Genomic DNA, 27,073 nt, shown 5'->3' on the forward strand with positions numbered 1-27,073 from the left:
TAACCATTAGAACAATTTACCAAGGGGGGGTTCTCCATCACTGACCATTTTTAATCAAGATTGGATTTTTTTCTAAAAGATCTGCTCCAGGAATATGTGGGAGATGTTCTTATGGTCTGTATTATACAGGACATTGGACTAGATGATCACAATGGTACCTTCTGATCTTGGAATCCATGAATGTTACTGGTACTATTTTTTTAATCCCCACACCCAGATGACCTTAGCACTATGAGTGCAAATGTCCAGTTCTTGAGAAAGAAATTAATCAAAAATACATGTTAGAAATGTCTAAACTTTTAAAATTAGTTACTCTGTACATAATAATATCAAGATTTTAAGGTCTATACCACCCATAGGAGTAGAAACTGGAAATCTTCATTATCAGGTACCCCTGTTTCTGGCACACCTAGGAAACAAGATATCACACCTTAAACCACTCACTGACTGCAGACTGAATAGTGGCATAGGCCTCAGGCCAAGATAATTTGTTTACTAACTGGTGGTAATTTTATTTTTAAATGGCAGTTCCTTGACATTGCTAAGGTAAATTGAACTAGTTGTTGCAAAGATGGATTAGTAAGGAGAGTGTAGAGGAGGTGTTCAAAGTTGCATGATAAATACAGTTTGTCACATCTCTACAACTTATCACATAGATAAATAGAGCTGAACAGTAATTTTACGTTGAAATGTGTTTTTTTTAATGCAGTTTCTGCATAATCAAATTTTTCTGGAGTTCCTGTGTTTCTATGACACTGCCACCACATATGTCGTCTACATGGCAGTGATATCCATGTGGTAAATTTAATTGTATTTCTCATGCATTTTGTCTTTCTCTGCTTCCCACTACAACAATATGCAGTGATAAGTTTAACATATGGATTGAAATACTGGCCCCATTGAATTCAATGCAAGTTTTGCATTAACTACACTGCGGCCAGGATTTTATCCCCAATATCTTGCAACCCATCAGGGCTAGGAATGGGAGCTTTCTACCATTATTAGAAAGCCAGGAATCCTTCCTTTCAAACACGCTGTTGTTTCTGGCTTTAGTGGATTGTGAAATGACTGGCTAGAAGACTGCAAAATTATTATGTATGCAAAACCTATGTTAGGTTAACTGTAGAAGTTTCACTAATTATTAGCCATCCTTTTTTTCCTCTCTCTTTGAGGCCTGTACCTTTAGAATAATTTCCTTCCTATTTTATTAGTTTGAAATTAAATACAATCATATTATTAAATCAACACTAGTACAGATACACAAACAGAAACACAAATTGATAGGAAAGATAGGCAATTTGCTAATTAAAAGGCAGTTCTAGATCTATCCATCAATTACTAGCATTTACGAAGTGGGCATTACATATTAGAATATCACTGTTGCCTTAAAAATATGATGTAAAAAGACCAAGCTCAGAACTATGCTCCACTAGTATTAGCATATTTAATATTTCCATACTTTAGAAAAGAAATGATGCATTAATGGAGTCATATATGGAAAGACACATATCTCAGTTTTGTTTCCAGTCTGACTGTATGCCTCCCATCCACTAGTGCAATGCTGAAGAGCATGTATGCAAAAACTTGCAGGGCTACACTTAAATTCAGATTTTAAAAATCTCTTTTTATTCAAGCAAAAGAACTATGTAAATATTTCTGCTAACCTTTAGGTATGTAAATTTATTTTAAATTTAAAACCACCTAATTTTAGGGCCTTAAGAAGCCTGAATATGTTCCTTTATGTGCCTTCCCTTGCCCCCAATTTATTTAGAATGGATACCAAAAGTTTTGTGGATATTGTGTTACTTTGATAACTTGATTGGATATGTTAACTAATGCTGTCACAAATGCTTAATAATAGACTACAGTAGCTTCATGAGATGCATATGAAATTTCTGTATCATGCTTCTTTTGGCTTTGTATTTTAGCCTGGTGCTTTGTTAGGGTAATTGTACCTTTTCTGGGTGTAAACTTCTGAAGAGTAGTATAAGTTATTAAATAAACAAATGTCTGCACTATACACAGGTATTCAAGTAGCTTAATCATCATTTCAATCCATCCTCTAGCACATAATAGTCCCTTGGAATCAGCTTTTGATTGCTGAGTTTGATTGTAAGTAGGGGATAGGCTGGTCATGATTACAGTGAATACAATGCTCCAAGGGCATGGTAACAATAATCATATGCTTTTTATCATGTGCCCCCTACTTTGGTCATCAGATCCCTGATCTTCAGCACTTAAAGCATGAGCCTATAAAAACTGAGCTAAAGTTGCAACTTCATTAGTAGACTTTTATCCTGGCATGTAGACCATTGCATGAGCAGCTGTAGACTAGCTTAAATCTGAAAACTGTCACTGGGCAGTTTAAGCTCAGAATCAAGTTTTCCGAAAGTGAAAATGTGGTTGCAGAGCCACACCAAGCAAATACTACTTTCAGGGACTGATTGATTTTTACTATGGCCTTCATAATTCTGACAGATGTTCAGATAGCACAATGGTGAACTTGGAATAAAACCTAGGCAGACATAGCCTGCAAATATCTCGGTTAGATCCCTTTAAACATTCCTGCCTTTCAGGCCATATTGCATGTTTTCCATATTGTATGCATTTGTTGCTTTTCTCCAGGCCTTCTCAAAATTTGCATTTCCGATACAATTTCTGTTCCTTCTGAGTTGTAAATTTTTACCACTTCTACAAGTACTTATATGTATAGGAAACATCCCTCAGCCAAGAAAGTCTTTCAAACAAATAGAAGCATTTTAAGTTTGACTTCCAGACACAGTACTCTAAATATGGGTATATTGTTGTATGTAATCTTAGTACAATATTCTTTGTATTGCTTTGGATCCTTTTTCTAATATTATCAGGCATTGTATGGTTTTTTAACTCTTGTTGCAGAGTAGATGTCTTTCTTAACTTGTCCAACAATGACTCAAATATCTTCCCTGAAAATTCAAGTCTATTAAGGTATTCGAATATCACAGTGATGGTTGACCTTATAAAATCCTAGATCAGTGATACTCAGACTGTAGCTCTCAAGCCACAAGTGGCCTTTTAATATGTCTCCTGAGGCTCTTTGCAGCATATGATATTAAAATACAGCAATTTAATTATTAACCAATCTAAGTTTGTATATATAAACTAAATATTTTCCCTGGCATTCACATACTGTGGCTCTTTTGGGTAATGTTGATCACTAATTTGGCTCCTAAACCACTGGGGTCTGAGTATCACTGCCCTAGATAGATTCATAAATATATTAAATTGGTCATAGCCCACTATTAATTTCTCTCCCCTGTGAGGACTAGCCATTCACTATGACTTTTTATTTCCTATTAGGTAGCATGTTTTTACTCAATAAGACTTTTTTTTCCTTTTATCCATCATAGTCCCCGTTTAAGGAATATTATCAAAAGTGTTTTGAAAATTAGCATTACATTATGTCTATTGGGTTACCTATGTTAACATTTTGTTTTAGTAACACTTTCAAAGAACAGGCGAGGGAAGCATGATTTTCCACTAGAGAAGCGAAGGGAGATTGTTGGTGTAAGCTGTCACAGCTTTGTTGAATTCAATGGAACGATGACAATTTACACCAACTGGGGATCCAGCCCACCGTATTTGTTTGGCTATGGCAGAGCTTATTTATCCAGGTAGTCTACTATTTTCTCTCCTTAATTAGATGCTCATTAGTTTCCAGGACGTTAGGGCCTCCTCTGTCTTTCACTGAAGTCAGTGGAAACTTTCCTGTTGAATGCAAAGGTGGCAAGATACAGTCTGTTTTTACAGATCTGTAATTCCCGTGATCTCTTTTAGTTGCCTTCTAAAGATATAGTCCATTTTAGAGATTTTCCAGTCTTCGAGGCTGGGGGCCCTACATACCATTTAGGCCCATCTGATATGAAAAACTTATCCTTTCCATCATGAGTTTTATATGTTCTACAGGGCCTTGTTCAAGCCCTATGGGCTGAGGTGCATTTCAGTACATTATATAATTCTTGTCCTTTGTTTTCTTTAGAATTATTTCCTGTGCTTTTCATAAATTATTTTCCTAAGAATCCCTTAGGTGAAAACCATCTGGCCTTGATGATTTCCTGAAAATGGGTTCCTTGCTAACTTGCTTCTTGGAGACAAGTGCCATTAAAAAGGTCACTTTTCTATTGTCTTCTACAATAAAGACATATGCCAAACATCATTATTAATTTTATTGGGAATTATGAATGCATCAACAGGAGAATACACTGGTTAGGCATTTACCATGCTACTGATTCCTAATGCCATGTCTTCTAGTTTAAATATATTAAATATCTATTATATTAAATACATTAGTAACAGATAATCAACTGAGAATCCCAATCAGCAGCAATTTCAGTTTTAAAGGTATTAAAGTCCCTTAGACACCACAGCGGTCAGAGTGATGGCTAATAAACATAGTTAATTTGATTTTGTACATAGTTGTATATATTTTTAAATGTTATGATATGTGGCATATGTAATCTGTCACCAACTGCTCTTTTATCTAAGGTTAATTAGCTCGCTACTGTATTTTAGGCATTACAGCAAAAGTGGGTCTCCAGGAAGGATTTGAAAGAGAAGTTGATAGTGACTTTTGCAGATCGGCTCAGGAAAGGCATTCTATGTGTATGGGGCATGGGGTGTCTGCACCTTACTATCCTTATGTGCAGCTGTTCATCATGCAGTTTTTGGAGTAATTACAAAACCCCCCAAAAAACACTAAGGTCACACATGTGATCCAGAACATATTTTCCACCTCAGTGTATAGTATAAAGTATTAGGATGGGTTCAGGCACCCACTGAAATGTACAATTGTTTTACCATTGATGACACTGGGTACAGGCTCAGATGGTAATTTGGGTGATTTTAGCTCATATAAAAACAAGAATGAAAATGTTTGTTCTGCATTTGTGATATATAGAGAAGCTCAAAAATAAAAATTGAAAAGAAAATTTTAAATGATCTGAGAGCGGTACTCTGAATCAACTTTGATTACCATAACTTGAATATTTCTTTACAGAGGAATATTCTGATTTATTAAAGATCTCATAGTTAATGCTTAGTTAATGGAGGGAAGAAATATGTTTCTGTGGTAACTTAGAAGAGATGCATCAGTTGCATATCATTTTCCATTAAAGCAGATTGGAACAACTGATAATAAAGGTAATCACAAGCAAATGGATTACACCTTACCGGAGTAAACAGTCGAGTATGTGATGGAGTGACAGCTGATATTTACTAACGCCTTACGTGTGACTTACTTAACTGGAGTTGCTGAATCTAGCATGTTGTAATACATCAGTGTATCTATTTCAACAAACATTTAGATGTGTTTTATTTCACCTTTAAGATTAATGCTATGCGCTGCAAAATAGTAGGTGCAGTTAACCAGTACAACCGTGCTGGTGACAGTTCTTCAGCAAATATACCATGTCTCTGGAGGATGATCCAAAGGGCTACATTAACATTGGTTTTAATCATGCCCTCCTGCTACGCCATTAGGATCATGACGGCAGATGTTAAGTGAAACAGGAAACAGGAGATTGGAAGACAAAATGTTTCCATTTAGTTAATATAGTATAAATAAATGCATAAAAAAAATAATTAACAAGTCAAGCATGGGAAATGTTGCTGGGATAGTTCTCAGATTGGATACTTCTTTTAATTCTGTGCTCTGAACATTTCAACTGGCTTTACAAATATTAATTAATGAAAACCTCACAGCACTAGGGTTGAGCAACCTGAAAAGTCACACAGTGAGCCAGTGACTCAGCTGGGAACAGAATCCTAGCTCTCAGACCACAGATCTGATCACAGGTCATGCTTTCTTCCCTTAAAATAACCCTCTGAGAAAACAGTCATATCTTATATATAAACTATCCCTTTGCCGTAGAAGTGGTTCATTTCTGGAGCAAAATAGTAGTAGTCAGGGCCAGCTCCAGGCACCAGCGCAGCAAGCAGGTTCCTGGAGTAGCCAATGAAGAGGGGCGGCACGTTTGGCTCTTCGGCGGGAATTCGGTGGAGGGAAGGACCTGCCGCCGAAGAATGAAGCAGGCTCTCCCATGGTGCCACTTGGGATGGCAAAAGCCCTGGAGCTGGCCCTGGTAGTAATTCTACCTCAGTGATTGTCAAGCTGCATTCCATGATCCCATACTTCAATGGTGAGCAAATGTTATCAACCTCTCCCATCTTGCAATAAAGTAAGGAAAGATGATCACAACCACCCCCAGACCTGTTCATGAGCCCATATGTTGAGAGGTGGTGTAGGGTGGTGGTGTTGGTTTTGCTCCCTTGGATTGAGTACTCACATTACAGCTCCTTCCTGAATCTTATTTTCAATGATGTCTGGTAGATTTTAAACTGACACATAAATGTGCCAACTCAAGGCCAATTTCCAGCCACCTCTAAAGACTGAACTATATCTGATGCCAAAGCAGGGTAGCCCTAAAAAATATTAAAGCCACAGTCTGTGAAATGGATCCAGGAGACTCCAGGCTGGTAAAAGATAGTGAAGAACTATGTGAACTACTAATGGAAATAATCTATGCCTGCTTCAGAGAAGCACAGCTACCAAACTCCTGGAAAAAAGCAATAGTTCACCCAGTCCTCAGGAAGCCAACACTTGCCAGAAAGACCTCTCCAATGACTATCCTGTCTCCAAACCCCGCATTCCTGGGCAAAATAATTTGGCTAGTAGTAGCCACCAAACTTCAACCACATGTGACATCTGCCGACAACCTGGATGTCTCATAATCAAGTTGGTTCAGACCATGACAAAACCCCAGAATGTGCAATAATGGCATATGTAAGCATGCTATAGTCTGACAGAGATGGGCTGCAAACAACTGTGAGCCCACCTTTTTCTTTCTTTTCATGTAAATCTTCTGCTTTTTAAAAATCTCATCCATCTCCAAATTTTCATGTTTCTAAGAACAGCTGAGTATATATCAATGGAGAAAAAAATCAGAGCCCAGGTTTTTGGGTTTTGCGTTAAGAGCTTGCTTTCTAACAAATTCAGATCAAGAGCAGATACATAATGAAAGACTGAAGGTTGTGTAGACAGACACAGTAAAAGAACTGATGTTTCAGGCAAGAAGATGACAGTAGTTTCATGGATGATTTGAACAGGTTACAGAAACAACGAGGCTGTTATTTTAAATTGTCCATTGCTGATTTACCGATGATGGTGCAGTTCACTGGCACTTTGTTGCACTCACACATTTACATGTACAGTACCAAATTCACAAGAGCTTAGAGGGAGGCTGTGGATGACTCACTCTGTGTAAGCTAGTCAGTCATGGGTGTCAACATCCCCAGAAAGACAGGTTCTGTGATAATGAGTGAGAATGATAATCTGGGGATCATAAAATAAAATGTCAACTGGTGCATGAGGCTTTTGCATAAAAATCTAATCACCACCTGAGTGCTACACTAAAGAGTATATCCTGTGTTCTTTTCATTGTTTGATATAATTAATTAGGTTTTTAAAACAGCTGATGAAAAAAGCAATAACAGTGAATTTAATGTATGTAACAAATAAGAGAGGTTGCACTAGATTTTGGGCATATGGCAGGCTGCTATTCATCACAAACTCTTGGAACAAGATAAAGTCATTCATAAACAGATGTTAACCATTGTAAAAATACAAAAGTGCTATTGCTAGAAACTACTTACAGTAAATTTAGATTGGGCTCCACATTCATAACATAATTGACTTGGCAAATGAAAAGTGGAGATTCAGAGAAATAAAACACATAATAGCCAGGCCACATACAATGTGGGATCTCATAAACTACTTCAAATATTTATACTGTATTAAAAGTCAGCTTGATTAAGAATTACCAATGTATTCACTTTTTGTGGAACTCTGTAATGAATTTTTTCTAAAGCAAGCTAAAAGGCCATTTAAATAGACAGTAAGTTGCTGATTTGCTGACTTTTAATAGTATCAGGTACATGAATTTGTATTGATAGACATTATATTTATTATTTGCAATGTTGTATTATTTCCCCAAAATAACATTTGGCAAAATATATTATTCTAACGCACAGTTACTCTTTCCATAAAGAACAGCTATAGCATGCTTTCTTTTTTTCTTGACTGCAAAGGTTTTGCAATTGATTTTTTTTTTACGTAAATGCTCTTTGACAATGTGTATTGCAGAAAGAACATCTTAATTTACAGTTCAAACATTGAAGGAAGCTTGTGCAACTTTAGAATTTGTTTTCTTGTTCAAAGCCGTGCAGATGAAGTTACCAGTTTCCATCACCTTGTAAAGATTCACTCCCTAAAACATGGAGGGGGAAGAAAAGAAGTTAAATTAATTTATAGTATTAAAATATATATATTGATAATGCTTATGTCACTGGTGATCTGCTCTCCAGGGCTGTAATTTCTATAAGAAACCCATTTCATTCTTCATTGCAATCCAATCTTTTATTTTGAAGAAAAAAGGTTAGATCTTTAGTTGGAGTAAATAAACTGAGGTCAGTAGAGCTATGCCAACTTACAATAGGCGATGCTCTGCCTCATAATGCTTACTACAATAGTCACACACAAATTATTTTTCCCATTTTGAAAGATTCTTTTTTGCAAAAAATTCCCTGTAATAAAAAAAATGGAGAATAGCAAGGGATTCTTGTAATACATCTCAAAATGAAATTGCTGAATAACTGCCAAATAATTCATATAAACACGTCTTTGTCTTTAAAGCATCAAATTTGTAAGAAAAGTATCCCATTGACAGATTTGAAAAATGGCATGGACTTAGAGAAAGTGGGATTCCATAACATAACATATACATTCCAACACATATATGATAACTATCAGCTCTTCCCTGGAGATTGTCCCTTCTATAGAAAATTACAATTTATATTACTATTACAACTGTATATTACTATCACAACTGACTAATCTCTCCTTGCTAAGACACATTCTTTCTTGTACAAGCAACTCATTTTACATAGGCTAAAAAAACCCCCAACAAACAAACAAAAATACCCCAAACCAAACAAAAAGCGAGAGCCCATAAAACATTGATGATTTTTGGTTATATCAAGTTAGGGTAGAATCAGTGACCTAGAAGTAAAATGTTTCCTGCCTCATTACCAGTCCCTTAAACCAGCACATCCTGTTTTGGCCTATTTACTTGCATCCTTTGCATTATCCTTTGTCTTAAATAGTCAATTCAGTGAGTGAAAATTTTCAACAAAAATGAAATTTTCTCAGAAATTTCCATTTAATCAAAAAGCCATTTTTAACTGGAATAAAGTTTCAATCAGTCCTGCACCATCTGTCTTTGTTAGAGGTGATAGAAATAAGAAACATGCCATCATAGATAGACTTGGTAGGCAGGTTGCTGTGGAGACCAACAACATACCAAATTCACAACACTGTAATGAATATTTAATAGTACAGTAGGTGCTGACAAGAAACACGTTTAGATGTGTTAAATAAAACAACATGCACATTTTGCATTGGAGTGTCTAGGCTAGTGCCTGTGCTGTTCAAATGGTCTTTTTTCTATTTTACATTTATATTGTAAGACATTCATGAACAATAATACTTCATGAGAGATGGTTTACACAGAGGGCAAAACTCTGTTCTTACGCTCGTGCGTCACATAAAGGAGTGTGAGGGTCAGAGAGGAGAGAAAGGACAGTGATGGATGAGTGTTGGATCTCTGAGCTAGGGCAATATAATTCAGGGTAGATATAGAAGAATGCATATATGTATGCTTGCTGACCACGCCATGTGTGCAGGAGGATTGTGGGACCGGCCACATGTCTAAACTAGATGACTGTATACCTTGAGAGCGATGAAATACCAGCCAGTCTGCTGCTTTTCCATGATCTTTCGGTGTGACTTTGGACAATGACATAAAGCCTGATCCTTCAAGAGGTGAAACATCTCCACCCAGAAGCCAAACTCTTACAATTCCCATTGACTCCAGTAAATCAGTTCTTACTCAGCACATGTTAGGATCAGGACTATAATCTCTCTGAGTTTCAGCTTCATCATCTATAAAATGGCAATAATGGGACTTACCTCTTCTCAGAAGTTTTTTGAAGCTTACTGTTCATTAAGCATGGGGAAGGCATCATAAGAGCAGGTACTATTATTATAATTATATCTGAACCATATAAAAACTGTTTCTTTGCATAAGGTGCGTGTCTTGCTGGAAACCTTTGTGACCATTAATCACGTGTGACATTGAACTGCCTATTTATCATTGGTCTACCAAGGAACGTGTTTGTGGACAGACTCTTACAGATTCACTTCATATTATCATGTTGTTTAATCGTTCTGGAGAACACTATAAAACAAGCATTAATTATTATTCTGATGCACATAGCCAATGAGAGAGCATTAATGAAGCCTCAAATAGCCATTCATTGGCTCCCACTTTAGTCACCAAAAGGAGAGCCTGAGGACACAGCCGAAATGAAAACAGAGCAGTTCTTTGCACGTAGAAATATTTGGTTATACATAATTTCAATATGTGCTGTCATATAAAAATAGTGAAATATTAGCAGACCATTAAGGTGATGAGCCCACACCACAGACTAGGGTACTGTTAAATAAAAGCAAATATGTACTCTGTGGGGACTAGAATCTTTACACATTAAGATGAGAGCCTACCCGAGCAATGGTTTTCAACCTGGGCCTATAACCATGCTCTCTTTCTTTATGGCTAAGGTGGAAGGGCAATGGGCTTTTTTCTGTTGCAGCAGGGGTCACAGTATGGAAAAGGCTTAGAGGGATGTTTGAGAAACTTGGAAATTTTGCTTCACAGGATTCCATGTAAATATTTCGGGTCAAATACAAAGACAGTGCTAGTTAAACTCTCTTAAGAGGACTCAGACTTACTTACTGATATGTTTGCTCAAAAGGTTTGTGACCAATTTCATATGGTCATGGGCTTTGCTTAATATTTTGGCTTGAATAAGTCCCCTGGCTGAGCTATAGTAAAATATTATATGGGCAAAATCTAAAGTCAATGGGCATTTTTCCCAAGAAGTGTAGACATGAAGCCAAGGACTTTGATGTTTTAGAACATTAGTCAAGACACATCTGTAGTGCAAAACCACCCCAAAGACTAACCACCACCCCCTCTTTTAAACCAGGATATTCTTAATGGAAGGCACATTGTAAGATGCCAAACCACTTAGGGCTTTATAGATATAAATCAGCACCTTCAACTTCTGGAAACCAACTGAGAGGCACTGCAGTTCATTAAGGACAGGGGTAATGTGCTTTTTGTGTGCATCAGTACTTAATAAACAGAAAGCCACATTCTTCCCTGACTTCAATTCCTGAATGGTCCCAAGAAGTGGCCCTATGCAAGGCGCACCATGTAGTTTAATCTGGAGGTGACAAAGGCATGGATAGGCATATGAAGCCAGTACCTCAAAGAAAATTTTGTAACTGTCTTTCCTGCATATAGACGGAAATAAAAGAGACAGCCTTGAACCACAGACGGAGGCAGTTAGGACAGTTTGTGTACCATACTAGATCTGAAACCACAGTGACTGTGTTTTTTCTGCTACCATTTACATCTGTGTTCCAAAGTCAAATTGTGTGTCCTATTGCTCCAGTTAGTAGAAACTCACTGTTACACTTAACATACTGGGTCTTCAGCTGGGGAGCAAGTTAATCTCACCATCACATAACTCACCTTTGTGAACAATAATGTGATGGTTTTACAGTGGCTTGAAGGGATATTGAATGAATCCGGGTGGTAAATGTTTGACAGATTAGTTCCAAATATTGTGTAAAACACAATTGTATTTGTCACATATGAAGCCAGAGGAATGAAACTACTCCCTAGTCCCACAATCACGATGGGCCTGATCCACAGCTCAGTGAAGTCAGTGGAAAGACTCCAGTTGCAATCAGTCAGCATCGGCTCAGCCTCCTGAGTGGTTAAGCCTGCCTTTTCAGCAGCTTTTCTCTCACCAGTCTATTGCATATCATATTCAAGGGCTTTTCATCTATAATCTCAGTGCATTGTAATCAAATGAAATCTTTGTAAATGATACAAGAAATAGCTCCCTGACGGCAACATTATTATAGTATTCAGTGACTGGCAGTTTTCAGAACTGTAGATAGCTAACATAAATGTGTACTAGTTTACCGTATTTATCCCTAACCCATTAAGCATGTATAGCACATCCTCCGTGGCTACATTTCCAGTAGCACCTTTCGCATATGGACAGCCACCTAATCCAGCAACAGCAGAGTCCACGACACCAACTCCCATCTGGAAAACAATAATATACAAATGCAACATTATCACATAGTGCTATGTTAACCAACACACAGTAGTTACAATTGGCAATACAAGATAAGGATACCTTTTTAACCAATGGACTTTGTTCTTTAATTGACATTCCATATACTGGGCCTTATGGCATAGTATTCAGGAGGACTAGCGAACAGCCTAGTGCATGATTCTGGCAGATACAAAAGCTATTTTTATTTGGGGGGGGCGCGATGTGCAATTTCACTTTTTATATCTTCAAAAACAACACAGTAACCATCATCTGAACTGTGGTGGTTTTGTGAATGTCAGTTGTGCCTAAATGTTGGCCTTAGGTGCCTATAGGCAGATTAAGGTTTCCTGGGGCCCTGGGTCAGAGCAAGTGGGGGGGGGCCCTCCCCACCCCACCCCACCCCTTCAACCTGTGGTCCCTGCCCTCATTATGCCTCTTCCATCTGTGGCCCCACCCACAGCTCCATCCCTTTCTGCTCCTGCCTGGGGCCCTGCCCCTGTTCCACACATGGTCCCCCATTCTCCCCCGCCACTGCAGACCCAAGACCAGAGAAGCTCTGTCCCCCGGCCATGGCCCCAAGCCATAGCAGGGAGTGGGAGCTCCCCCACCCTGAGGCCACAGCAGGTAGCGAGACTCCTCCAGTCCCAGGGCAGCAGTGGGGGGGGGTCTGGGTGCTGGGACTTCTCCTGCTACCCTGTGTCTTCTGCCGGGGAGTGGTGTCAGGGTACGAGGGCTTCCTCCACCCCACCCTGCCCTTCCTGCCCACCCAACAGCCAGGCTCTGGGTTTCCACCACCTGGTAGTGGATTTTTTTCTGGCTCTGCCTCAGTTGGCCGGGGCCCTTGGGCACGGGCCTCATTGACCCGGTAGCTAATCTACCACTGCTCTAGAGGCAGTTAGGTGACTAACTCCTTTGTGAATCTAGCCCTTTCCATGCCAATTATGAAGATAGTATATGGCAATTTTAAACAGCAGTTAGAAAAGCCAAGATCTGAACTCTTACATTTTTCTTTCTTACTCACAGAGGTGTCCCTAGCCTACAGGAGAAATGTCAAATGTTCTTCCACAAGGTCATCATAGGTCTTGCTGCAGCCATTGACCATATGGAGGTCACATCTGCCATGCTTCCAGAGCCCCTGTTCATTTAGTGTCATTGGGATTCACTCCTGGACTTAGGCCCCCAAGGCCTCTTTCACAAAAAGCCAAGGGAGAGATGCACCCTCTTTCCCCCTCCCACAAACCACCACCTTTAGTCCAGAGTTAGCACACTCTCCCAGAACATGGGAAGCCTGATTCAATTCCCCCTCTCCCCATCTGAGTTAAACCTCCATGTCCCACCTTTCAGGTGCGTGCCCTAATCACTGAGCAATGGGAGATGCTTGACTGGATGCTCTCAGTTTCTCCTGCTGAAATTGTTCCAATATTTATAAATCATTAAACAGTCATTAGGAAAGAGAGTTGAACTGGGATCCCCCAACCCTACATATGTGCTCCAGCCACTGAACTACCAAGACAAGGTGAGTGGGTTAATCTCACTTATTGGAACAATGTGTTCAGGTGAAAGAGACAAGCTTTCAAACTACACAGAGCTCTTCTTCAGAACTGAACTACAGAGTCCTCCTGATTATTTCTGTGGATCAATGTCTGTTTAATGATTTATACAAAGTGACGCAGCATCAATGGACAAAATAGAGGGAGACCCACCCCAAAATACCCCAGAACCCAGTGGTTGGTGCACTTCACTGGACAATGAGAGATGTGCAGTCAGCGCCTTGCTCCAAATCAAACAGAGAGGGGAAATTGAACCTGGGCTTCCTACACTCTTGCTGAGTGCTTTAATTACTGGGCAAATGGTTACACAGGGAGATGGGGAACACACACACACACACACACACACACACACACACACACACACACACTCTCTCTCTCTCTCTCTCTCTCTCTCTCCCCCACGTCCTTCAGTAGACATGCTCTGTGGCAACCTCTGAGAAGACCTAATGGATTGGGCCCCATGGGTGAGCTAGTAAGGGAGTTGTAACCTAGTCTACACTTAAAATGTTTGGCAGCATAACTATGTCAGTAAGGTGGTATGATGTTTTTCCAACATAGTTATGCCAGCAAACTCCCTAGTGTGGATGCAGTTATACTAGTGTAAGGCACTTTATACATGTATAGCTTATTTTGCCTTACAAACTGGAATAAGCTATACCAGTATAATCATTTTTATGCTTTATACTATGCAAGCATAGTTAAAAGAGCACATCTTTTATGTGTAGACACAGATTTAAACATTTGGAGAGGGCAATTATGTCAGCTTTGCCTAACTGCTGAATTTGACACATCTTTAAATCAGTGCAGTAAATTTATAGTGAGGATGTGGTTCCTGTCTTCAATGTATTATGTATAAAGATCCTTTACAAACAGGCTTGGCAGAATTAGATTTTTATTTTTTTAAATAATTTTGATCAATAATCTTAATGTTTCTTTTTAGGCTTTTTTATTTTTATCAATTTAAATTTTCACAGTTGTGGAAAGTTATGGGGAGGTCAGACAATAATTATTTAATGACAGTAGACGTAGAATTTAAAAAGTTAATGCGTTGCACTTGTTAAAACAAACTGTCAACATCACACGTCAAAATATACTAAGTAACTATCCTTAAATCAAACTCTAAGTTCTCAAGCACCATTATTCTTATTTTGCCTATCTGTACATTTGTGTTATGATGGATGGAAGTATTTTTTCATTGGTTTGTGTACGGTGAAATTGACGTTTACCAACATTTACAAATAAAAAATGTAATCTTTCAAAACCTATTTATAAACATCTCTATCAAGATGTCTATAAAAATGAATAACAGTAGAATCAGCACCTGCATCCATCCATCTGCTCTTGCATATGTTTTTGCTTTTTAAAGGTAAGCACATGAGATGAATTTTCTGGCTTCCACACAGAATCACTGCAGCGCACGACTCAAGGGTTTTCTATACAGTAATTAAATACCCTGTGTCAACTGGCCTGTGTCAGTTGACTTGGGCTTCAGGGCTAAATGTTCCAGTGTGGGCAGGACCCCGAGCTCTGGGACCACATGATGGGTCCAAGCCCGACTGTCTATACTGCAATTTTACAGCCCCAGAGTCCAAGCCCTGCAAGCCTGGGTCAGCTGACAGGGGCTAGCCACAGGCGTTTAATTGCCTGTATAGACATACCCTGAGTGGCCCATTCACAAAGTATTTTGAAAATATTTTCAAGCTTATCACTGCAACTACACCAGCTACTATTTTTAAAACTATCAATAATATAATGATGCGTGTTGGCAACACTGTTTGAGGCACAGTGTGAGATGCCAAAAAATTGCACATGACCTCTGTGGCAGAGCCACTGATTGAACTCTCATATGTTAGTCCAGTGCTCTATCCATTTGCCACTTGGGAAATGCATAGCCCATCAGGTACAGCAAGTGTTTGGCCTATACAAAAATAAAAGGCAATGCAGGTCCACTGCCAGCATTGTCACCAAATTAGAATTTAACACGTGAACATCACAATGGGTTTTGCCCTTGTTGGAGTTCCAACATAATGTGGGGCTCCTCTGGCTTCGGGGGACAAAGGCATATCTTGCGGAAGGCAGACCTGGGAGCAGCTGCTATTATGTTGCATGTTTCCATCTATCAATAGAGTATTTCTAAGTATAAGCCTTTCTAGTAATTAATCTGGCTATAACCAGTTATAGCTCCCTTCCATTGTTTCAGAGTAGTCACTGGGGAGAGCCAGGTTGTAGGGCTCCCAAACGAGCTGGAGTGTCAGAATGGCCCAGGTTACAGCACAAAGAGAATCACTCTGCATGCTGACATTATACATTTTGAAGGATCTTGATTATTCATCTGATCTCTGGGCTACCCAAGGTTTCTAGAATGTCCCCTCTGTGAGCTTCTTCTCTAAGAAGAGACCATGCCATGACTGAGCTTCCTGGAATTGTCTAGCTAATTTTGTTTCCTTCTCACCTATTTTGTTTCAATAGAAGAGTCATTAGGCAACAGATACTATTTTAGCATTTGAGCAATTTAAACATATTTTTTAAAAGTGCAAAGCAATAAAATGGGACTCTTTGCATCTCTTTTCATGGCAAAAGTTGTCATTTGCTGGTTTTTCCTTCTGCTTCTTTTTCTCTCTGCTGCGATACTAATGCTTACGTTTGACCAAGAAAATGTTTTGAAATGCAAAATCCAATATGCCACTGGCCACATGGTGTCACTGTTACATTAAAATCTACAAAGCTCTTGTTTCAGTCACTTATGAGAAATTAATACATTCAAAACAAATTGTTTTTGCTCTGAAAAGAAACTTAATATTCAACCAGGCCATGGGAAACAGTACTGCAAAACATTGGTCAATATGGCACTTTCTTTTTAACTTCTTGCACACATCTTTTCATATAGCCTCTGACCCATTATTATAGGCAAATCTGGCAGTGACACAGTTAAGGTTGCCTCATGCTTTAAATCGTAAAACCTTATTTTCAGTTGTTTTTTACTTTTCAAACTTTAAACACTGGATCCAACATTTTTCACAGTAAGTCTCTGCCTCAACCTGAAGTGTTTTGGATAGGTTCAGTAAAAATAGGTTCAGTTATATCTGAGAATGAGTTGCTGAAAAAATATGAGGTTTTACTAAGACAAAATATTTCTTACAGGTCCATGATTTGGAGAAGGAACATGAAACTTGGGGAACCCTTGAGATCAGAGAGATGCCTTTTATTTTCTCAATGAAAATCCACAGAGATTGGGCTAAGTTATAAGAATTTGAAAATTACCATTTGATGATTACAGGTTACTTACATACAGTCTGGCAGCTCTCTGTAGATGCCATCTGCACTGAGCACATTCAGCCCAGGACAATAAGGACTTGGCAAGTGTTTCCTTGTAATTGCTATAGAGCAAATGGTTGTGTCTCATCCCTCTTAAATGGCTGGTCCATGTGGAGGATAAGTGCCTACTATTACTACCGGTTACTCCATAGCGCCAGTGGTAGAGGGTCTGTGCTGTGGATCTAAAGGTTCCAATGCTGCTGATGTCCCATGGGTAGGGATGGGGATTGGTATGATTCTATATGAGGGAGTTTGGGCTTTTTTTCAGTTTGCTTTTTTTAAAAAAAAATCTTAAAATGACATACAAAAAGCCACACTACAGGAGCATTAAACTGGCAACGTCAAGCACTCAGAAAAGAGGAACTGCCAATATTAAGGCTGCAAGTGCAGATGTAATGTGTCCCCCTTTGTGAGTGTGCACTGTGATACAGTCTTTAATTATAACGTGGCAGACTATTTTGTCCAGAAGACCCTGTCTTATTCACCTGCTACCTTCCTACCGTGGAGGAGAGAGCAGTTATGGCTGCTCCTCTGCCAGGCAATGAGAACACTAGGAAGCCTACAGGAGGAGCAGGAGATACCATGGCTTAGGGACAGCTAACAGAGTGTAGATGATATACACCCCAAGAGGTTTCCATTCCCTAAAGAGCAACTAAGGGCAACCATGGGACCCATTTCCCCCTCCTCCTCCCCATTCTCATGTCAGCCAAAGAATACAAGCCCTGAAGATAAGTTTGAGGGCTGGGAATTTAAACTCATTGAAATGCAAGTGATGATCAATTTGCTGAGGATAGCCTTGGTAGAGGATAACTTTGCTGAGTCAGCAGGAGGAGGAGGAACAGCTGGGGTTGGTGGTGATCAAATTGCTGGTGGAAACAGAATCAGCTGACTGAAGTGCCCTGCAGACAGACTGAGTAGAGGGGCACGGGTGTCAGTCAGATGTAATAGAACAAAGGTGTTGGTCATACAGGATGGATTAAGGGATGTGTGCAGAGAATAGACTGAGTGGGCAGTAGGGCCACAGGGATGAGTTGAGTGGGAAGTAGGTTACAAAGGATTGACTGAGTTGTGAAGCTAGGAAGTTTACAGTGAACTGCAGTGCATGTGGCAGGCTCGAAGGTGGGAGGTGGTGAGGGGTGAGAATTGGAATGAGCAGTGGGGCAGAGTATGACCTGTAACAGAAGGTGGGATGTGGGATGAACTAGAGGCTTGATTATTGGTAAATGACAGTTTGGGGGCAAATATTTGATTAGGAACATATGGGGGATGTAGGTAGAGAAGAAACTGTATGGGAACCTTGGGGAACAGCTACAGAGAAGTGATTAATTAGGGACCAACATCTTGAGCCAGAGGATGTATTGGGGAGTGTTGGTGGGCAGAGGGTAGACTGACTGGGATTGCTGGCAGAGGAGGGGTGGAAGCAGATAATTTATTCTATGACAAAAACACAGAGAATTTTTCTGGAGATCAGGGGTGACAGCAGGAAATTAATAAAGAGCAGTGAATTGATTGGGCTGTGGCAGAGAAGAGGAGAGAGTGGATGGAGAGTTCAAAGAGTGGATTATGGACAGAGCCATAACTGGAGAGGCTTTGATGGGGAGTACGTGATCAATATCTCACTATAAGCATGGTATACCAGCTGCCTACAGATTATATTCACACACATAAACAAAATACTTCTTCACACAATGCACAGTCAACCTGTAGAACTCATTGCCAGGAGATGTTGTGAAAGCCAAAAGTATAACTGGCTTAAATAAGAATTAGATACATTCATGAAGGACAGTGCATCAATGGCTATTAGCCAAAATGGTCAGGGATGCAACTCCATGCTCTGGGTGTCCCTAGCCTCTAACTGCCAGAAGTTGGGAGTGGATGACAAGGGGTGGATTACTCAATATTACCCTGTTCTGTTTATTCCCTCTGAAGAGTCTGGCAGAGGCCACCAATGGAAAACAAGATACGGGTTATATAGGTGGTCCATTGGTCTGACCCACTATGGCCATTTTTATGTTCTTATATTACATGGTGCCAAAAGATCACATACATTTCATTCCTCACGATCACATCATAACCCCAAACTTTAACGCTAAACTTATCATCATACAGATGCATTTGGCATTCATGCATCACTGAATTATGTGATGTGTTAGTTTCCCAGGAGGAGGTTTGAGGCTGAAGCTAAGGTTTTGCATTGTAGTGTGACTGTGAGGAATGTGGTGTGGGGGAGTTAAGGTGTATTAAAAAAAGGACGTCTTAACTGGATATTTCCTTGCTTTTAAGGGTTTATGTGGATGGATGTTTCCTTAAGCATCTCTAATGATTTTTTTAATTGATGGGAATTTCCTTGTTTTTTAACAGGTGTATACTGGTTAAATATGACATATAGATAATTCCTTGACAATACTGTTATTTACACTTGCACAAAGGATATTAATTTCAAGGTGCAAATGATGCCAAATTAATAATTTTAGTTTATAATTGTATATTAAAGAGAAGAAACTTTTTCCTATGAATTGCCTTAGGGAGGTGAAAAAAAATCTGTTTAGTAGAATAGACTCTGAAAGTTTAAATATATAGCAAGGATTGTGTAAAAAAGGACTGAAAAGCACAGCAGTGCTTTCATTTCATATTACAATATTGTACCATCATGGTATCCAAAAGAATGAGGTGAGACTACACTGCAGCCAGAGACCTCACATAGCAGCACCTGCCACCCTTAGAGCTTGTGCCAGCACCTCCACACACACCACAAAAACACTTCCTGATTTTCACCCACCCCACCCCCACCTAGTTTCTCTCAAACTTCGCCACCTGCCATACAGCCAGTGGGGAGAGGAAGACCCCCTCACCCCGCCACAGACACATTTGGCTCTGACTGTGCTGTGCTGGCCTCCCACAGTAGAACCAGTAGTTCCATATGGGTAGGCATGGCCCTGAGAACCCACAAAACACAGGTATGCCTTGTGTGGCCTGCAGATCCTCTGGGTGTGTCCTGAGGGACAGGGATTACTCAGCAGGTGTCCATTTGTTGAGGGAACTGGAAGTATGACTTCAGGAATAATATTGGATTCCTCAGTAGCCTGATGACTCAAGCTGGCTCCAGTTCCTCTTCTTCCATGTTATTTCCCTGTTGTAGATCTCATGCCAAGTCCCCTGTTGGATTGATATGGTGCTAGTCAGTCCTCCAGCAATTCAGCTCCACTCAATGCACCACATCCAATAGTTTCTCTAACATTGTGCAACGACCTTCCCAGGCAGCAATGAGATTTGGAAGTCTACCTCTCTCTCGAGCGTCTGTTCACCCATCTGGAGCAAACTGTCTTCCCTAGACCTGTACATTGTTCTGCCATTTCTGCCACTTCCACTTCTCCTGGATGTGCTAATGAATCAGCTCCATTCAGTCCTGCAGCTGGTGAACCTATAAGAACCCAAGTTCTGTCTTATCCTCCCCAGGTGGTGTCCTTAGCAGTGGCTCTGTTGGGGTTCTTAAGTTCCCTCCCTGACATGAAGGGGGCAGAAGTACACTAGTGATCTGATGTCACAAAAGCAGGTGACTATCTCAGTCCTGTTGCTGGTTTTCTAACATGAGTGTAACATCACAGGTAACCGAAGGAATGAGGCAAGACCACATTGTCTAAAAAATCTAGCTAACTTTAACACAGTCAGAACTCTCCCCTAGAGCTGGTGACAGACCCACCAAAAGAATATTTTGTTTTGATTTTCCAATCCCCCAGCCTCTCTCTCAAACTACACCCACCTGCAGCTCAGCTAGTGGAGGATGTGAAGCCCATTACCATACATTTAAAAAATGCTAATTACTGTTTCCATTGATTTCATTTTATTTTCTAATTTTAGTTGCAAATATGTATTAAAGAGGATATTACATTAATTTCATCATTTTTAAGATAGTGCATATTATAAAAATAAGTAAAGATGTAACATTCAGGGGTCACCCCTAAAATCTTTGGTTTTAATGACCTTTTCAGCATCATACATGAAGTCTGAGGCAGAAGTAAGGATAGAATTCACTTCACTGTTTGTGATGCCCAAGTTGAGACACCATAAAGGTTTCCAGAAAATGGATGCTCAGCATTTTCTGAAAATCAGGCTCCTTTAAGGTGTCTCAAATTAGGTTCCCAAAAGCTGAAGCATACAAAATTATGGGTTAGTTTTCAAAATCTCATCTATCATATTTTCACTCACCACATTCTCTTTTGTACTTGCTCCTTCATAGTGGAACACAGGCAGCCTCCTGTCAATAGCTCTGTCGTGGTTAGAGACAGCAATGTTGATGATCTTTCTCTCTGGATATTATTGCGCAATCTGATGTTTTAATGTATGCCAACCCCCTTTCTCTCTTGCTGAGGATCCAAGAATACGCTGATGGCAAAACCTCCCATGCTTTCCAGATTGAAATATCCCTTCTTCCCACCTTAGGCTATGCTCAGAGAATTAAGTTTTCTTCTGTCCTCTGCTGGGCTACATGACAGTCCTCCCTGAAGTCATCCTTCTGCCCTCAGTTGTTGCAGCACAACTCATTTTACTATTGAAAGACCATTTTAAAAAATGCCACCAAACACTTTACAGAAATATTACAGGAAATAAACAATACTGGACTGGTGACTCAACCATAGGGCTAGATAATGTCTTGGACTGAGGAAGTCATTTAATTTTTTGTCACTATATTGTCTGTATATCAATGAGGCAACTGTAAATTACATGGTTATTAACTCGGTCACATAGTTTTGTAGAGATGACAAGCCATAAGAACTAAACTCAAGCATTTTCTCTGCTCTCTAATTCAAAACATGTCTGTTTTTATTATAACAGAAGGATCTAGTTCTTGTATCCTCCCCCCAGCTTGTCTCTTTTGCTTCTGCACTTTTCAAGCCTGCAAATATCTGCTTCTGAAGTAGCTAGATTTAGAGCACCATCAACCTGGATTAGCTCATTCACAGAATCTGTTAGTTCACCAGTGCTACCTTAACACATTAATTATCAGAATCTGGGTTGATCTTGCACTACTTACTCAGCTAAAGTTACCATTCATTAGGAGTTTTTCCTGAGTAACAACTGCAGATTGGGCCTGATGAACATGACAATATGAACTGATTGTCTAGATCGTGCCCAAACTGGGAGGTGATGCTGGACAGATATCATTTCTCTTGCTCTCATTAGTAGATCAACACTAATGAAATACCAGGAGGCACTAGCAAGCAGAGAAGTATTAAATCACTCTCATTAATAGTCAGATTCTCTTCTGTACAGGAGACATTTTGCTGACTTAACAAAACTCTGGAATTTTCAGTTGGTTGCTGTTGGTTTCAGTCAGCAGCAAGATTTTGGAAAAAAGAACAGGACTATTAGTTCCTGGAGCTACTTGTTCTACAACCAAAACCAACAGAGGCTCCTTTACGTATGCCAAAGGAGCCTACTGATATTTCCACTAGGAAACGTGTTATAATCATATAACTCACTACTGAGAATTTGGGAACCACTTTAAACTCAATGTAATCCATAAATTCATTATTTTTGTTTATTTTCCTACTTTTTTCAGATGAAGACAAATATATCTGCAAGAGTCTGAACTCCAGTTTAATACTTTTTCATTTTGCATAGTGTCATTGACTTATTTTTAATTAAAAGATACACTGTATGCTTTGTATTCACCATATACAGTATATGCTCACATTTTTCTTCATAAGCGATTTATTACTCCTCTCCTCATTTATGAAGATAAATGTCATGCCAGAAACCAAACATCATATATTCTATCGGTACCCATATAAAATATATATCCCATTATTCATCATAATTATATATTTACATGCAAGAATTATTTTCAGTCTTAGTTAAACTATGTAATGAATTACATATGTCGACTAAAAGGTATCATCTTAGAAGGTTTTTTGTACAATTGTTATTTTTAGGCCCTTGTTTAATTACATTTTCGTAATCCTTTGATTGTGTGAAACTGTGCATTAGAGTAGTCTGTTTTGTCACTCAGGATGTAAGAAGAAATTCAGCTATTGCTCATTGATACTCATTGATAAAACATTCACTATAAAGAGAAGTAAATTGCCAAAGAATATGCTTAAACAAAAAACTCTTGGCGTTTATTACATCATGTTGATTATATAAGTGCATATTTTTCTTCTGTCATATTTGAGAAACAAGGACTGCATTCTCCATTCAGATGCTGTTAATTTATTTACAACTAGATCTGGAGACTTAATACTTATCAGTACAATGTATAAAGCCAAATGTCCTTTCTTCAGAAGCACCAAAGATTAACAGATTAGAATGTTTTCCACATGTCCATTTTACTGTCAAGAGAATATTAAAGAAATTTCCCAGCTTCCGCAGCTCAGCCAGATGTCAATGAATCCCACAGTGAAGCAAAATTGGCAGAGTAGCCTTCTTGTGACCCCAGCATTGTTTTACCAAGGAGCAGTTTAAAAGTATAAATGGCCATTTCTTGCTGGGATCTGAAATGTTCCCCTCCCCTTCCACTGCAATTACAGAAAAGTGCTGACTTTGTTGAACTGCTGATATGCAGTAGTATTTCTTATGACTCCTCTCACACTGTGCTGTAATTGCTGTTTGTGTTGGCACAAGAAAAGTACCAGGTCTTGTTTCCACCGTACTTTTCTGGACTCTGGTTTCAGTAACATCAGTGTAGGATATTGTACTGGGCATATGTTTTGTTGTGTAAATATTAACTTCTAATTTACCCTGTCAATCTCCACAGTATGGCCTCTAATTACCAAAGGTTAAGGGACTTCAGGTGGACAATTTCTAAAATATTTTCAATAGTTACATTGATTGATTTTTCTCAACTGATACTTGGTGTTCTGAAAATCATGGCAAAAACCCAAACACATTTATGATAGAACACTTCATTTTATAGAGGAACAGTAGACTAAATTTCTATTTTGTTAACCAAAAACCATGGCAGTATTGTACCAGACATTATATTGCATTCAAATATTGGAGAACATACAATCACGTATTTCTGTTTTACGTATCCAAGTATGAATATTGGATTCTATTTTGCAATGTACAGTAACTTTTGAAATGAAATCAACAGATTATTCTATCAGTACACAAATGCTATCTATTGTACTCTACATATTTACTAACGTAGGCCCTGATCCTGCAGACACTTATGCATGTGCTTAAGTCTCTTACAAGTAACGTCTACATTTTCTATAACTGAACAAGATTAGAAAAAATATTTCTCATATTATTTTTGTTTGTTATATTGCACGACAGAATTTTGTGATAAATTAGATGCACAATTTGCTACTTACAGTCAGTTTCTCACCTTTGTGTGACTTTTTCACATAAAAACAAGGGAGAGAAAAGCATTTTTCATTAAATGAGGTGGGGGGAGGGGGTATCAAACCCAGATCTCCCACTTCCCAGCTAAGTGCTCTAACTACTGTGTTAGAAGTTATAACCAGGGCCCCATTACCACCATTCAGTGTGGAGTGAGTGTGATCTTAAGAACCTCTTTATGCCAACTGGCAAGGGGCACACGCAACACACTGTTGTCAGAATATTTAGCCAAACAATGTATTGTATGATACCTCATAAAAAGTGGTGACATACTGGGTCATTAATATTATTGTGTGATGTATATATGGTTAATGTAAAGAATCATGTATGTACACTGGAAATATATTCATAAAACATGTTCAGATCAAGCAATCTGAGTAGAGTGGATAAACAAGTTTGTCATAGACAAAGATTGTTGTTACACCTGTTTGCATGTGTCTCCAATGTAAATTGAACAAGTTGAGGACAAAGACAATGGAAGTTCATTTACAACTAAGGTTAACAAAGTGATTAATCCAACTGAAAAAGCAAATCAACTAGAGCAGGAGGAAGATAGCATGGCATCTACATACTAGTCAGGGAGAGGAACTTTGTCTGGGTTTAATTTTCAAAGAATAAATTTCAGAAGTTTACTGGACTATAAAAAGAAAGAGAGAGAAGCCCTTAATAATCAATCACTTAGGGAACAAGGAGTCAGCACCCTCTCATTCCGTGATGATTGGATTCTCTGGCCTAGAGGTGCTGGTAACTGGATGTAAGAGAGAAACCTTAGGCAAAGCTTGTAACTGCTAAAATTGAGTTTTAGTCACCAGAAAGAATGTTTTGTTGTCTGTTTGTAACCACATCTGTCCCTTTTTCTCTTAGTATCATTCAAATCTCTGTTCTTTATTAATAAACTTATTCTTCATTTTACTACAAACCATCTCAGTGCTGTTATCCTGAAGTACAGAGTGAGTCTTCAGCTAACCTAACAGGCTGGTGTGTGTAGTGTAGCTCTTGTGGCAGTGAACTTAATTTCAGTGACTGTCCAATGAGAGGGACTAAACACTGCAGAGACACACCTTTGGGAAATGCGGGAAATGAGGTTCACTGATTGTTACCTGCAATGGAAGGTTAAGACTCGCTGATTCTCGAGGAGTTTGATGGTGCGGTGGACAGACTGGTGTGGCAGTAACCTGACACACAGTTTAAGCCTCAGCAAAGCTCTCCCTTATGGTTCTGGGTGTCCTAAGGGGAATGATGCAGTGAGGCAGGCACCAAACTCATTCTTATATCTTAGGCTTCTACTCCAGGAGAAGGATTCCTAGTTATGGATGGCTAGTAGAGATAGGCACCTTCCTGCAGCAGCCTGGATTTAGGCATCTCTCTCCACACCCCTCACTTCAGCATCACACACGAGCTAGATTAAGCAGCTCCCCACCTAGCATGAAGCAGAAAGTGCCTGATTTGAATGCTGAGGGGTAAGTGTTGGCTGTGGAGGGGCGGGAGGGAGTAGATTGGAATAATGAGCCTGGGAGAGGGCGCACACAACTGGGAATGGAGGCTGGTGGGGTAACACCAACCAAACATTTCACAGATGCTTCCTAACTCTGATTCTCATTTTCTGGGTGCCCAACTTGATATCCTGGGGTTTGATTGCAGAAATGATGCTAAGCATTCTCAGCTGCAACTGAAGTCAATAGGAGCTATGTTTGAATATATCAAGTGCTGTTTAATGCTAAGGATCTGAAAAGCCAGTTCCTAGGTGTCTCAGATTGGGTGTCCAGAATTAGTGGATACTTTGGACTTTAATTTCTCTGTGGCTCAATTCTCCATCATTAAAATGGAGATTATAATACCCCCTCATCTCAAAGGGGTCTGGTGAAAATAAATTAATTTATATTTGTGTAGCACTCAGATATTATAATGAAAATCCCATGAGGAAATTAATGATTCTGTCTTCAGAGAAGGGTTTGAATAGTAAATAAGGCATAGGGCTGCACACTGAGGAGAAAACAAAATACTGAATTGCTGCTTGTTAAGTGAGCAACATCTATTCTCAGCAGTGGATGAGGATGGGGTTCTGTGGAAAAAAACAGTATGTAATCATATAATTAAGACTGGGAGTTTTTCACAGGAGTAACAGAAGTCACAGATTCCATGACTTTTCGTGACCTCCATGACTTCTGCAGTGGCTGGTGTGCCTGGCCCCTGGGTCAGTCACACCAGCTGCTACTGGAGCCATGCCCTCCATCCCCAGCAGCAGCTGGAGTTTGGGTGCAGGAGGGGGCAGGAGGTTGGGGCACAGGGTGAGGGCTCTGGGCGGTGCTTACATCAGGAGTCTCCCTGAAAGCAGCAACATCTCCCTCCCTTAGCTCTTAGATGGAAGCATGGCCAGGAAGCTCTGCCTGCAGGCACCGCCTCACCAGCTCCAATTGGCCGCAGATCCTGGCCAATAGGTGCTCTGGAGCCTGCGCTCTTGGTGGAGGCAGCATGCATTGCTGCCTGGCCATGCTTCCGACTAGGAGCCGAAGGAGGGGGATGTTGTCACTTCCGAAGAGTTGTGGAGCCAGGTAGGAAGCCTGCCAACCCTG

General features: G+C 39.6%; 2 protein-coding genes across 6 annotated transcripts in view; one reads left to right on the plus strand and one right to left on the minus strand.

Annotated features, from left to right (window-relative positions):
* The window catches only part of GFRAL (GDNF family receptor alpha like), a 36,641-nt gene extending 32,524 nt beyond the window's left edge, over nt 1-4,117 (plus strand). The window contains exon 10 of the mRNA XM_030555631.1: nt 3,701-4,117. Within this exon, the coding sequence (XP_030411491.1) occupies nt 3,701-3,797 (97 nt within the window). The 3' untranslated portion in view covers nt 3,798-4,117. The remainder of the gene's footprint in view (nt 1-3,700) is intronic.
* A 73-nt stretch (nt 4,118-4,190) lies between these two features.
* HMGCLL1 (3-hydroxymethyl-3-methylglutaryl-CoA lyase like 1) overlaps nt 4,191-27,073 on the minus strand; it is a 104,102-nt gene continuing 81,219 nt past the window's right edge. For 3 of the 5 annotated variants that reach the window (XM_030555632.1, XM_030555633.1, XM_030555636.1), the window contains exons 8-9: nt 12,153-12,278; nt 4,191-8,303 (exon numbers count right to left, since the gene is read on the minus strand). In XM_030555632.1, coding sequence (XP_030411492.1) covers nt 8,202-8,303; nt 12,153-12,278 — 228 coding nt within the window. In that variant the 3' untranslated portion in view covers nt 4,191-8,201. The remainder of the gene's footprint in view (nt 8,304-12,152; nt 12,279-27,073) is intronic. The other 2 variants (XM_030555635.1, XM_030555634.1) reach the window with 2 other exon arrangements.

This window comes from Gopherus evgoodei, chromosome 3 (assembly GCF_007399415.2).
Source record: "Gopherus evgoodei ecotype Sinaloan lineage chromosome 3, rGopEvg1_v1.p, whole genome shotgun sequence".
In the NCBI taxonomy this organism is placed as follows: Eukaryota; Metazoa; Chordata; order Testudines; family Testudinidae; genus Gopherus; species Gopherus evgoodei.